General features: G+C 43.8%; 1 protein-coding gene across 1 annotated transcript in view; it reads left to right on the forward strand.

Annotated features, from left to right (window-relative positions):
* T265_10211 (hypothetical protein) overlaps positions 1 to 13,789 on the forward strand; it is a gene marked incomplete at both ends in the record, with an annotated part of 40,212 nt that overhangs the window by 12,604 nt on the left and 13,819 nt on the right. The window contains 7 exons of the mRNA XM_009176516.1: positions 3,529 to 3,821; positions 7,684 to 7,898; positions 9,301 to 9,370; positions 9,421 to 9,548; positions 9,635 to 9,858; positions 10,442 to 10,609; positions 12,840 to 12,940. Coding sequence (XP_009174780.1) covers positions 3,529 to 3,821; positions 7,684 to 7,898; positions 9,301 to 9,370; positions 9,421 to 9,548; positions 9,635 to 9,858; positions 10,442 to 10,609; positions 12,840 to 12,940 — 1,199 coding nt within the window. The remainder of the gene's footprint in view (positions 1 to 3,528; positions 3,822 to 7,683; positions 7,899 to 9,300; positions 9,371 to 9,420; positions 9,549 to 9,634; positions 9,859 to 10,441; positions 10,610 to 12,839; positions 12,941 to 13,789) is intronic.

A 13,789-nucleotide genomic window follows, 5' to 3' on the forward strand; every position in this document is an offset into this window, starting at 1 on the left:
TCGAGTCCAGTGCTTCCCTTTGGTGTGGACTCACTGGAATAATTACGCCAGAACAGGAATACGGCCGTTCAAACGAGAGTGGTGTGGCTATGAACAAACATACCTATCCCGCGAAACCCCAAAATTGCATCTCAATTTGGTTGACTTAGGCCTTGTAATGTAAAGAAGGAAGAAATGGAATACGGACGGTCCAAGAGGTAGCCTATTACAAACACCTGAGGTGCATGCACCCCCATTCACTCATAACGACATCTACTACTACTAACATCTGTTAGCCACCATATCGTTAAATGTCTGCAGCCAAGCACCTGGACAGAAGCAAACAGCGCCAACAGCGTTTGAACCCCTCGTAACATCCTTCCACGTCAAATTCTGTCCGCCTCTACTCCGAACTGGAAGAGAATTGGGAAGCTTTCCATACACTGACACGCCAACAAGTATGTGAATACGAAAAGTGCATTATATTCACGAACTTCTGGGCCATGAGGCGAAATGGCTCGGTGGTTAGGGCGCAAATTTACTAGCTGGAAGGTCATTGGTTTGAACCTGCGCCTGCCTCTCCGACTTCCCCTGGTAGTATCCCAGCCCTCGTGCTTCCTTCTGGTGGCATGGCAGTTAGACGCCGAGAGGATGCTGAACGACTTTTTATTTGGGACGTACCCTGTTTCGCAAGCCTGTTAAAAAGAAATAATCGGTGGACTGAGCAAAACACGTTTGAATTCATGGAACATCAAGGCTGTTGGGCAACTGCACCCACGCCATTGCACAAACACACACGGAGCTTGAAGATGTGGTCCACACAGCCCTTCTAGTCCAGAATCCTGCTTGCCGTTGTCGGGCATCGTATTCGCTCTTCACTAACATGACATAAAAAACGACGCAAAGAGTCTGGATACGAGTCCAGGAAATTCCTGCGACTACTACACTCAATGCGAGCACGAATTTGAAAATGGCCATCAATATTACCCCATTTCTTTGGGCGGATGGAGGTAATTTAGATAGACTGGGTGTTTCACCCGCATCTTTGAACAAGGGGAGCAGCTCGCTGCGTCTGAGGGACAAAAGGCATTCTCTGCTTTCCGAAGCCCTATAAGGTTCTAATTTCACTGTCTAGGACCGCGTTGCGGGTGGAGAATCCTGCTAAGCAACTACAGGTGGCCAGCTCAGTTGGTCTCAAAGTTGTCCAGTCCAACGATTAATGCGCTTTTCTTGTTTACATATAACCGACCCGGTTTTATCAGTGTTTATTTCGCTCACGAAGGCTTTTTGGGTGTCATCTTAAACATTTCATGCACATTCACAGCTTCTCAGCTCTCTTGATTCACCAGGTTTCTTGACCCACGCAAATGCCCTTTTTCTCCTGGAGTCTGACATTTCGTCGAACGGCGTTGTACTCTCGATCAGGAGGAAAGCGTGTCCGAGAGTCGAGCAATTTCACAGTGTTTCTCGACATCCAGTGCCTAAACCTACTTAGTTGAACCAATCGGCAAGTGGAGCGCCTAGCATCTAGCAGAGTTACGGACAGTACCTTCCAGTAAGATTCAACATGAGGAGACGTTTTGTCTGAAAGGGATTTCGGTAGGTAGTTTTGACAGGCTTGCTTTACATGAGGGTCAGAGAGCTTCTCAATAGCCAGGCGATGTGTGCGCATCTTACGTGCACCTTAAAAGGCAAACTAGAAGCATCGAAGAACAGGCGCGTGATCCGAACTCACATAGGTGTTTCAGAACAAGCGACAGTCATTACTTGACTGACGTCACCAATAAACTGATGGTGATGTGGTCTGACTGTGTTGGAGGTTATGCTGGGGTGCCATGTGGTCAAGCGGCTTTGGTTGCTTCAGAGGCTAGTACTGCACAGCAACAATCTTTGGTCAGCACATAGCTGCAGCGGGCATTCATCCTTGTCTGTGAGTCCCGATTCCAGTCGTAGACAACAACCCAATTGAGACTCAGCACTGCTAACTCCACCTACTTACCCATTCATATTCACGGCAACCAGAACAGTGCCTGAGTCCTTAGCCCACTGCTAAAAGGCGCACAGAGTGTCGTAAAACTGCCGACACAATCTAACCGTCTCTGAGGTCTTTAACGTGTTGGTGTCGGCATAGGTGTTGCACTTTTCTGTGGCAGACTAACGGTACGTTTGCAGCTGACACGCAATCCGAATCTCTGAGGCAAACCTTTTGGGAGGATACCACGTGTACATTTAGGGTAGGTGTAGTGCGTTAATAAATGTAAGCCTATCCTTAACAAATAGCTGAGACCCACTTCGAAGGTACAGTTTAACTGTGAGTTTTGTAGTCTTCTCAGCAAGTAGCGCTACCCACCCTGAAAACAAACAAGCGGCTCTAGGGCATTGCTTGTTCAGGGGGCTGCTCTGTCTTGTTGGTATTTGTTGGAAGGCATACCGGAAAGGTATGATTCGGAAGGCAAATCCATTTTTAGTGATTTCCCCAAAGCTACAGCTTTCTGATCTAAAATTTAGGGTATGAGATATGGCAGATATAACAGTGAGAATTTTCTCATGTTGAACACGCCAGTGAAGGCAAATCCATTTTTAGTGATTTCCCCAAAGCTACAGCTTTCTGATCTAAAATTTAGGGTATGAGATATGGCAGATATAACAGTGAGAATTCTTCTCATGTTGAAACACGCCATTGACCACGAGCCGTTAGCCACTCTCAGCATTAGACCGTTTGAACAGCTCAGAAAAAAAATACAGCAGCAGTTTCTAAAACCCCAGGTTCCCCATTACGTCCAACTAATTAGGGACGCTGAAGTGTTTTTGGAGGGTGGATTGCTAGTCCGAACCGCCCATAATTCCTTGTCATCGATAGTGGTTGTGACAGGCCTCCGATGGTTGTTAAAGCTGATTAATAACCATAACAATCTAGTTCAATTACGAGGGAAATTGTGCGAGTAGCTTTAGAGCCTATTGCACATTTCCGGACTCCTAGAGGAATTTATTAAGACAAAGAGAATCTCTGAAGTTCATGCATACCATTGAGGTGCAGCAGACATATCATAGTGATGAGACACGATCCTTCGTACACACGGTCATTTGCATGCCGACCGGATTCACAACCGTAGCGCAATCCGTAATTATCCGTTTCTTCGATGACCTGATGCCCCAATGGAGAGGTGGGATGATTGTTTCCGTTCATATCTCCAGTTCCTGTGTACCGATCACCCTTGTCCATGGTTTGATGAAAAGCCTTCTGTTTCAACCAGTCGTTGCTCATCATTGTTGGGCTTTTTCAGATGGTTGTTATTTAGTGGTGTGCTCTTATTTTTCGTCTCCGAAATTTGTCCTTCTTTGCTTACTGAGTATCTCTGTTCTTCTGATCTGTTCACCCACCGTTCTGGAACAGCGGTCTGATAGTTTCATCCCACCACTTTATTCCTCATCACCTATCCCATTATTCTGTAAACTTTCCCCCATATCATGACTTTAAGCATCTTCAAGCAACCTTGATGTTAGTTGGGAAAGCACTATGCTATATTACTCTTTCTCATTGCACAACAGCATAAGTGGCTTCATTACGAAACCCTCGACACTCCAGTCGGCAGATACTTCGTCACCCTCTGGTTCTTCCAGAGGTCGAGCTGCTTCTGGTGCTCGTTCCACATCTGACCGACAATTCATCTATGTAAATGGACGTCCGTGCGAATTACCGCGTGTTGCTCGCTTGGTCACGGATGTCTGGCGACGATGTTCCAAGGAAGCTCTGGCTGTTTCTAACGACGGTCTCCAAATGCCTGCTTCCAACGCTTCCACTGCCTTTCCGTTTTTCGTCTTAATGTTGCAGATGCCAACAGGTGAGTTCAATAGGTCATGGCTTCAGCTTTCAGACTTTCTGCAGGTGATTTGTTTATTATGACTTACTGTGTTTCTGTGATGGCCATGGTTGTTCTCTCTTTTTCACTTGGCTGCCACTTTATTCCGCGTATCGTACGTAACGTCAAGGCCTCGGCTCGAGATGGCTCAGCGGATAAGGCGTGAACTTACTAACCGGAAGTTCCGTCGTTTGAACCCTTCCTTGGTATCTCCACTGCTCGCGTCTAGGCTTGGGCTTTGGGCTGCGTGGCAGCCGGGCACCGAAAGCGCGCTGGATTTGAACGATTTTTTTCATTGTCATCACGGCCGTTGGACCGTCAAACCGATATATTTGTCTTGTCCGAATTTTCGATTTCGCGTTCTGTGGTGTAGCCACGCCAGCCAAACCGCACTTTCAAACTGCGGGCCTTTCAGCATACCAGGCCCTGCTAAACGTAGGCTTCGATCGATCTTCACCTTCAAGGTTACCTCAGATGTTTCTTCATGCGGCTCAAATGCAGTTTGTCATTTTAAGTTAAATCGCAGCCTGCTACCAGCCAATTCACTTGAAATGTTTTTCATATTATGTTCCTGAATCTTGTAAAGCTTTTAAATATCTGGTATTCCGTCCAAGTCTGAAAAGGCTACTCAAATTGCTCTTTGAACCCTTTTCTCATTGGTAGATTGCCTTCTCCAATAGCCTCTCGGGGTAGGTTCCCAAATTTCAGCTATGCTTCAAGATACACCATTATTCTTTGAAACATTTTCATGGTGTTGTACAAATTGCTGGTGAAATTTCGTTCTCCAGGTTCAAGAACCCTAGTTGGGCAATCGTACAAGATCTTACAGTGTGCTCCTCCCTTTTGTGTTCTGCCGGAAGCATTTCTTTTTCACTTCAAAATTTGCAGGAGGTGAGCCACCGAAATTAAGTGATAAGGCAGTACTACGGAATCAGGACCACTTTCTTCGTGGAATCTTGAAATTGATTGTAACGAGGTTCATGGCATTGGATGAACCTCATCATGAGGGCGACTGGTTCCACAGTGAAGGCCGCGTGCAAACTGGTTCCACACAGTGTAGGGTACAATGTGTAACGATACATTTCTAAACAGCATGCAGTTTGTCCTCAAACCATATGTCTCCTTGTCAACCACCACGCAACTGAATCGACTCCACTATAAGCTTCAACCAAACCCGGATTCCTGTGGTTCATCCGAATCGTTTCCCGATACGGTTCTCTCGTAATCTCGCCTCATGAGTTGGTTCAAAAAGTGTCGATGGTTGCATGACACGTCAGCTTACTCAGAAAACATCATTGAGTACCAACGAAGTTTTTCGAGCATACCAACCATTTGTGAAACTTTTGCAAGCCAATTACCGATCTCGATGAACATATCAATATCGATTGAAGTTAGGGTTCTAATTTCCAATTCCAGTCGTCACATCCATTTCGATTGTATCGTGAGGTCTTATATCTCCCTTGTGAGCCCTTATCGGATGCGTGAATCCATGGGGTGGTTTCGATTACGAGACAGAAATTTATGTACTACTAAGGGCAGAACGGTTGCATAACAAACTTATTCCCACATCAAATGTGGCCTGACCGGTCACATGATAGTTACGAACTCGAAATAGCAGTGAAATTCAAACACCGAAAAAGTTCCACAGTATGAAAGAGAATGAAGAAATGGATCTGAAGGTGTCAACGAAACGTGTCAACCACGGAAACGGTGTAAATACGCTAGCATTCTCTGAAGAAATGAAGGCAAAAAAACATTGAAACTTACTGCTTGGTGAGAAAAACAGAGTCTGCGGTATAGCATAAATAATCGTGACATCGAGAGCATAGGCCAATCACAGACGTGATTAGTTACACTGAATGAACAATCTTTCGAAACCGGTGAGTTAAGTATGATTACATGTTGTGTATTTGTGACGTGATACGTGATCATACGAGGATGTGCACGTACGCTATTCGCGTGTACGCTAGTGTAAAAATTTACCACGCTAGTGGTAAAATTCATGCTAACATTCACCTTCCTCTTTGTCGTTATACAAGTACCTCAGAGGACCTACTGTTCAATCAAAACTACTGGTTAGCCATTTGTTAGTTCAAACAGGCCACTTACTACTTTCCTGTTTGCTTTCTTCTAAAAAGCACTAGCTTGCCTGGTAAAACCTATTTTTGCGGAGAAAGTAGACCGCTCAGCTTTGGTACTAAGTGGGCCTCAGTTTCGTGATTCCTATTCTAGACGATCAATGAAACTCACCTATGGTCTCACCATTATTGCATACAGTCTTTTCGAAAGGTATAAACTATATTCTGATCCAGTTGCTGTAATCAGAGCTGTAATATGTAAGGTGCAGAAGACTATCACAGTGGAACAAAATTTATTGGTTAGATGCAACTGCATTGTTACGATAAAAAAGTATATAGTGACACAGGGAGACCACGTGAACGTCCACTCATTTCTGACACTTCTGCCTGCCCCTTCCGATAAGTCTACGATCAATAGTCATTTTCGAGAGCTATTTTGTCTAGACTCGTTGGTTACTCATGTTCCATCACCACTAAATCCGCCAGCGATGGCACATATTCCGAACAACCCAATCCTTCCAACGACCTAGTATTTATAGCCACTTCCCTGCCTCGACTTGATGCTGTTTACTTATCGTGTTGATTTTCAACAATCGAAGATAGCCTCATTTGATTGGTCTCTTTCATCTGCTATCCCGTTTTCTAGCGAACTGAGACCTGTCCTTATTGCATGTTGTCAGATAGATGTAGAAGCAGAGAATTGTGGAAGATTCATCAGTTGTGGAGACACTTAAAATTTATTCAATTTATTTATTTTAGAGTCATCAGCAGTGTGTATCTCTAAAGTCCCCAGATGGGTTCTGTCCTTTCAGCCCTCCGCATGGGAGCTATGGGTGATTCATCATAGTGGCCCTCATCTTGCTTTTATGCACAGTAGAGCACTGTTCATGGCCAACGGTGGGCTGAAGACCGTATGTGGCTCTCTGTTGGCTGGCTGTAGAATTTTTCTTCTGGGGGTGTTGCAGTAGCTATCATTCGCAACAACATCATTGTCGACGCGCCTCGCCGCCGTATTTTGATGACGCGTTACCTGCCGTGTTGAAATATAGCCGGGAGACATGGTTCCTCAACATGTTTGATCACCGATACCTCATAACCGCAGCCTGCGCAGGCGTTTGTCAGTGGCTTGCAATGGTGCAACAGGAAGTGTGTTTGATGATGTAATAAATATTCTGTATGGGAGCTATATCTCTTACCGATGGCCTCTTCATGTGCTGTAGACACCGGGTCGCTGTCTACAGAGGATACTGTTACTTTCTATCTGACATTTTTAAGAGATTAGCAATAGAGTGATTGACAGAATAATACAAGAAACTTGCTAGTTGGATACTGCTAGTTGAACCCGCCTTCCATGGTTGTTGGTTGAATGGAACCATATAACAGCGCAACAGGTGCCAGCAGAATTCTTACTGTAGGCTCCTATCCATCTAACTGAATATTCTGAGGCGCTAACGCTTATGTTCTTCGAAGTCCATTTCTGGCTTTGCTTACTGCTATTCTCTTGCAAGTCGATCATCCTCACACCACGTCGGAGTTCAACAGAGTTAGTTGTCAATCTGCTGTGGTGGTGTTATATGTCTTGGATTAATTTTCGGAGTAGAACAGAGTAAAGCCGTACTCTCTTGACTTTTGTACTTCGGAAAAACCAGATGGACATTTTATTAGTATGATGTACCTGGGGGAACCATACATTATCTAGTGGGAGGCATCGCTTTTTGTGAGAGTGCTGTTCATTTACTGGTTTTTTTTTACGGATGCTGGCTCAGGTACGGTGGATATCAATTTGACGCCGGACAAACGCACTCTACTTCTACATCATGAACGTTATGTGCTGGCGCTGACCAAGGCCATCCTCATACAGACGCTGTTCCGAAGCTCTAGCGTTCATCTGGCTTCAGTCCAACAATCTTGTAATACTCTGGACCAGTCGGTAATCGTCATCCCCGCAGACTGTCAACCAGAGCACTGCACCTTATCATCGGTAACTATGAGTGTTCACTTCCTCTATATTGGAGTAACCTTTCGGACTCAGCGTTTTGAGAGATCACTGGTTTTTGCGTTTAGTATCAGAACGACTTCTTGGTTCGAAAATTTCGAAACAATGACCGTTACATCTAACTAATTAACTATAATCATTTCGTGGCCCGCACGTCATTTTTTGAATAAATTTAGGTGCAGTGGAGGGACAGTCATAAAATATGACGTCCCCGTAGATGAATAGTGGAGCACAGCGCCGCATTAGCAAGGTTTTCTGTTTTTTCTTCGTTATTTGTTCCAACCAAGGACCAGCAGTCGCTATCGAGGAAATAGAGTGATTTCTTGGGTATTTCGCTGGGTCAGAAGACCCAGTTGAATTTGGGAAACTCATCCAAGTATTTTTCTGTCCATCGCTTCTCACCATCGACCGATATCTACAGTAGCTCTGAAGACCACCGCATCAGAAAACCGTATCGTCAAGGTTCTGGCTGGCACCGATCATGTAACTATATATGATAGCCAACGAAATAGTGAGCGTTTATTTCCATCACTTTGTTGAACCGTTCACGTTGGAGGTGGAATATCGCAACTGCGTAATCACGGATGGCTTGGCATTCAGTTGGAAACAAAATCATTCAATTTTTTTAAAGAGCATCCACTGTCCGCCGTTTTTCCGTGTTATAGATAACCTATCGGCCGTTTTGTTTGTAGTGATTTTCGCTTATTTCTGGACCGGCTACAAATAACTGAGATCAAATGAAAGAGGTCTGCTCATGCATGGACGCTGATCGGAACGAATTTGGTATTATTGGCTAGACTATGATCGTCACCTTTGTGCTGACAAGTTAATCACTCCTGTATAGTATTGTGAATTTCAGTGTAACAATTCCTATTCCCTCGATCTCGTTCGAACTTTGTCGCGCATGCAACTTCTGATCTGGTCAGTCGTGGAATAAGCAGCGTTTGACTGGAACGTCCAATCGTAAATGACTTGAGAACGAATTGGTCTATTCCTCCCGCTCAAGTGTTAGCGTACTGCAAATCTAATGCAGAATCAATTTCCATCGTTCCAACTAAAGTTCCCCCATGTGTGAACTCACCGGAAGTGACTCTTTGAAAGGTAAAAGGAGGTTCATGGGACCAACCAAAGGCAGTTTCCTCAGAGGCAGACACTTCCGCTGCAACAATTACGTAAATCCGTTTTTTTAGGTTCTCAGTAAAATTCTCAACTAAAGAGGGCTACAAGATTGTGTGGATAACAAAAAAACATGATGCTTGAGCAATTAAATACACATAATCTAGAGATGGTTTTTATCGTTTTTCACCAGCTCCACTTTTGTAATGAACATGAATCACTCAATCCTTCACGTACTCAGCATTATTTCTCTCTCCATTTACTCATTTAGCCGACTCTTTCGGTAAGCAATCGCAAGCGAACTTCTTTTGTGGATGATTCCAACCGATGGGGTAAACGAGGTAAACTTTGTCATTTTGAGAACTTGTGTCTATTTCGTCTCATTTCATAGCCGCTACAATTGATCTGACGGATCAGCGCTCAACACCCCTGTGTGCCTCCCGTAAAACTCCACCGAAGTCCGCCAACAGTGTAGCTGGTTTGGGTGAATCCTTCGAAATCGTTGACCTTCTACCGACGGTGAGTATCGTGATTTTCAGGAGCCCCGCTTATTTCCCTCAATGAAAGATTTCTGAGTCGGTGTTTTACTTTCACCTCTTCCATAGACTGAAACACTCAGTCGTCAACAGGCCTCTGTGCATTTTTCCATGTCTGATTTGCGTGCCGCTTGGTCAACCTTGGAAATCAATCATCCCATACCCGTTACCCAGGTTGCAAACCAACATCCATTAGATGACATCGATCTTGTTTCAAATGGAGAGTTTTCCTTGGGAAGCTTCCGTTCTACAGAAAGTGAGACAGCCGAATCAGAGCTGTCTACTTACTTCGAGTAAGTACTGTGGTAATGACAGACTGATAGGATTTTCAGGAAGCAGCATGTCTATAATTGAGTTAAATGAATGGGAAACGCAATCACGACTTCCTTTGGAAAGTGCATATAACTTCAAACTTATCAAATAATGTTTGCCTACTTGTGCATTGTTTGTCACGATCTGGTGGTATACAATGAAATTTATACCAAGTTAGACAAAACGGAGCGTGCAATTGTATTTGTGTCTTTCTAATATCCTACCTTTCTTTTGGAAGCAACGACCATTGTTTTTCTGGCTGCCGGAGTTGCTACTCCGACCAACAGATTCATTAGTTTATTGTTCACGGCGATTTAATTACTCACAGTTACTTAGTTGCAACACACCTACAACTGCTTTTATTGTCAAATCGCTAACAAAAAGCGACAGCCTGGTAGCCGTTAGCTTACCTGAGCTTGCTGATTAAGCAGGGTGCACCGAATCCTGTTTATCGGTGTAGTTCACTGCGATGTCACCTTTTCCAATTTTGCAGCTTTTGAAAACCATCTGCGAAGTTTTCCCGTATTATCCGAATATTAGTATTTACGACTTTTTTATTTCCAGTAAAGCTACCTTCAACGAGCTCCAAATTGTGGGACAGTTTAATTTGGGTTTTATTGTGGCTCGCCACGCACAAGATTTATTCATTATTGATCAACACGCGAGTGATGAAAAGTACCGGTTCGAACAACTGTTTGAAAATTACCGCTTCACCTGTCAACCATTAGTCGCGTAAGTGTCTTTTTTTCGCTTGATTTCCACACCTTGCCCAAATGTGATATGTTGGACAACGACCAATTTATCCAAATTGAAGTTAGTAATGCTCTTTGTCATGATTGGCAGGCGTACCACTTATTGCCACAAAATCTCGCTTATTCTTTCAAGAAAATTCCTGTGATAGAGAGGAAGAGTAAGGGCTTTGGGTTAATTTTTATTATTATTAATTATTTCGATGTGTTTTCGTTCCAAATAACCGGCCATGCAATCCAGATCGAGTTCACTTCGCAGGTAGGTCGGCCAAGCGTAATTAGGCCTAAACGGCCCCCATCGTGGAAGGTAGACCACAATGACGTAGCCTTTCAAATTTCCCTTCACCCTATCGTCTCGGAAACCTGCTCACCATTTCCTCATTTCGCCTTTCAGTTTAGAACGTCGCCCTGTGTTTTTGAACTATGTACGGTTTTTATAATGTCACACTCGTTCTTACCTCCCGGCTTACAAGATGTTGTTAATTCGGCCTGAATCTCATTATCTGCATTATGTAAGGTGATGCCACTACACCAGTATATATGGACGCTATGATTTCAGGTGCGTATGTTGTTTAGCTTTCTTCGTAACCATCCGTCTTCCAACTTTGGAACTTAGTGTAACGATAGAAGTTCGTAGAGCATCAACCACCGCTACATCATACTATCGTACAGTGAACTATAGTGCCTTTGGAAAGTTTCCGTTAGCTGCTGCTACAGTGTTCTCCGGTGAGTTCAGTGTCTCTTTGACGAACAGAGTGCCCGTGGTTTTCTTGGCGGAATGCATCACTTGTAAGTTTGCCCTTCGATAGCCCACAAAATGTTTTACCCTCCTTATGGCTCATCAGGTAGGCACAGTCTCGACGTTCTGTGAACCCTACGTTCTACTTGAGCACCACATTGTAAGCAACTGGCGAAATGCACTTATTTGCAAATTGATTCAGGGTTAACAGGGGACAACTGAATCCTAGCTGAATCTCTCGTTTCTGATGTTCTTCAACTGAGTGTGATGCACCCGGGCCGCGTCATGCTTCGGTTGATACGTTATTTTAGATATTGCAGTATATTTTTCATAAGATTGCCGAAAGATTTTCTGCGGTCCAGGTTCGGCTTTTGCTCTTATCGGGACTCATCAAACAGGCACTGAGATCCACTCAAGTCTCCCATTAACACCAAAGTAGTTTGCAAATAAGTTTACTGCGCCAGTTGCGTGAGATTTGGCGTGTAATTAAAACGTAATGTTGCCGAAACTCGGACAGTACACCTACCCGTTCAATCTTAACAATGTACTCTGACATCCCCAATACCGAACTAACAGATGCATAACACAGTCTTTGTGCAGCACATCTAGTTGAAGGAGAGGTTCAACTGAAATTCAATGCTGCTTCCCGTGATAATCAAGTTGGCGTGCAAGTGAATGTATTTGTCGAATTTAATGCAGTTCGGGTTCAAGTAGAACATAAGGTTGGCAGAAACTCTGGGACTGCACCTACCTAATAAGCCCCAAGAAGGTCGAAAGCGGTCGTGGGCTGTCGAAGGCTTTTCATCAACTTTATGAGTACTTTTCTTCATGGAACTATACTGCAATATCCTGAATATCGTAGCGACTGAAAAATGAGTTGCTCTTTATGCAACACATTTTGCTGAAGAATACCGTAAACGAGAGATTCAGCTGTCTCCCTTGGGAACCAAGTTTATCTGCAAATGAGTATATTTTACCTGTGGTTTTTATCGCGAGCTCTTGTATCCTTAAATGCACTCAAATTAACTTTCCCCCCCCCCCATTGAACACAGAATAACATTCTTAGGGAGAACAGTGATGTCTTCGTAGGTTACTCGTCTGCATGTGGAGTTTGTGGTCGATAATAATCCACGTGGCGCAAATGCTGCATCTTTGATGTTGTCGTTCGGATAACAAGGATATTGAAGCTCTTCTCCGTAACGTTGAGGAATATGTCTCACAATCTCCACCAGTTTCGCTTTTTGTTTGAGGCTGGTCAAGTGGACGCCTTGTACATAGGTTGTGTACACCAACTCACTACGAGCAATGTGTTTCTCCTATGTATAAACTGGTGTTCAAGTAAGAAAATCCAATTGTAATTGGGAGCATATATCTATCTGATTTTCCGAAATGTTCGTGGACTACTGAATAATTTCGAACAGCACTCATGTCGTTTTTCGTTTGTGGGAACTTTTATTTTTGGTTCCATTTCCAGACCACAAGCTCTAGAACTATCTGTCGCACAGGAACAATTACTGCTGAACAATTTGGATGTGTTTGCCAAGAACGGATTCGCTTTTCGGGTCGACGAGAACGGTATGTTTTGTACATCATGCCTCTTATTATTTTAGCGAAATTACAACAATTTTTACCGACTTTTTATCCTAATCCTCCTTAACTCACAGCCTTATTAGGGTTTGGCTAACAGACCACAAGCTCTAGAACTATCTGTCGCACAGGAACAATTACTGCTGAACAATTTGGATGTGTTTGCCAAGAACGGATTCGCTTTTCGGGTCGACGAGAACGGTATGTTTTGTACATCATGCCTCTTATTATTTTAGCGAAATTACAACAATTTTTACCGACTTTTTATCCTAATCCTCCTTAACTCATAGTCTTATTAGGAGTTGGACTAATCTTCTATCTCTAGGTTCTTCTGGCCACCTTAATGGACTGAACATAACGAGACTGTTCAGTCCTTCAGTGGTACTCAAACTCCAGTGCACAATTTGATGTAGAAAGGACTTTGTTAGTATCTCAGATAGTGTGATTAATTACTGGGTGCTCTGTGCGTTGGGTATTTTTTTCGCGCCGAAAATGCCAAGCCTGGTCATCAACAATGCACATTTTCAAATGCGTCTGCAACGTGCGGAGTGTTCAATATGCTTTCTGGAATCTCATTTATTTCGTTTTTGAGCACATACAAGGTGCTCGGTACAGAATTTCGAGTTGGCCATTCAGTAGGGCTCCTAGTACAGCAGGACAAACGAGACTATTACGTTGAAGGCTACTGAGTCAACCACGTCTGTGTTACGGCATCTTTTGATGCCTTAAAGGTTTTTGGCAGCTGTTGATTTGCGGTTTTCGTTTGCATGTTTCCAAATAGCGCGCCTAACAATCACAGTATAGCAGAACAGCTCTTTTTCCTGGACGTTCTCCCGT

Source organism: Opisthorchis viverrini (genome assembly GCF_000715545.1).
Source record: "Opisthorchis viverrini unplaced genomic scaffold opera_v5_342, whole genome shotgun sequence".
Lineage (NCBI taxonomy): Eukaryota > Metazoa > Platyhelminthes > Trematoda > Opisthorchiida > Opisthorchiidae > Opisthorchis > Opisthorchis viverrini.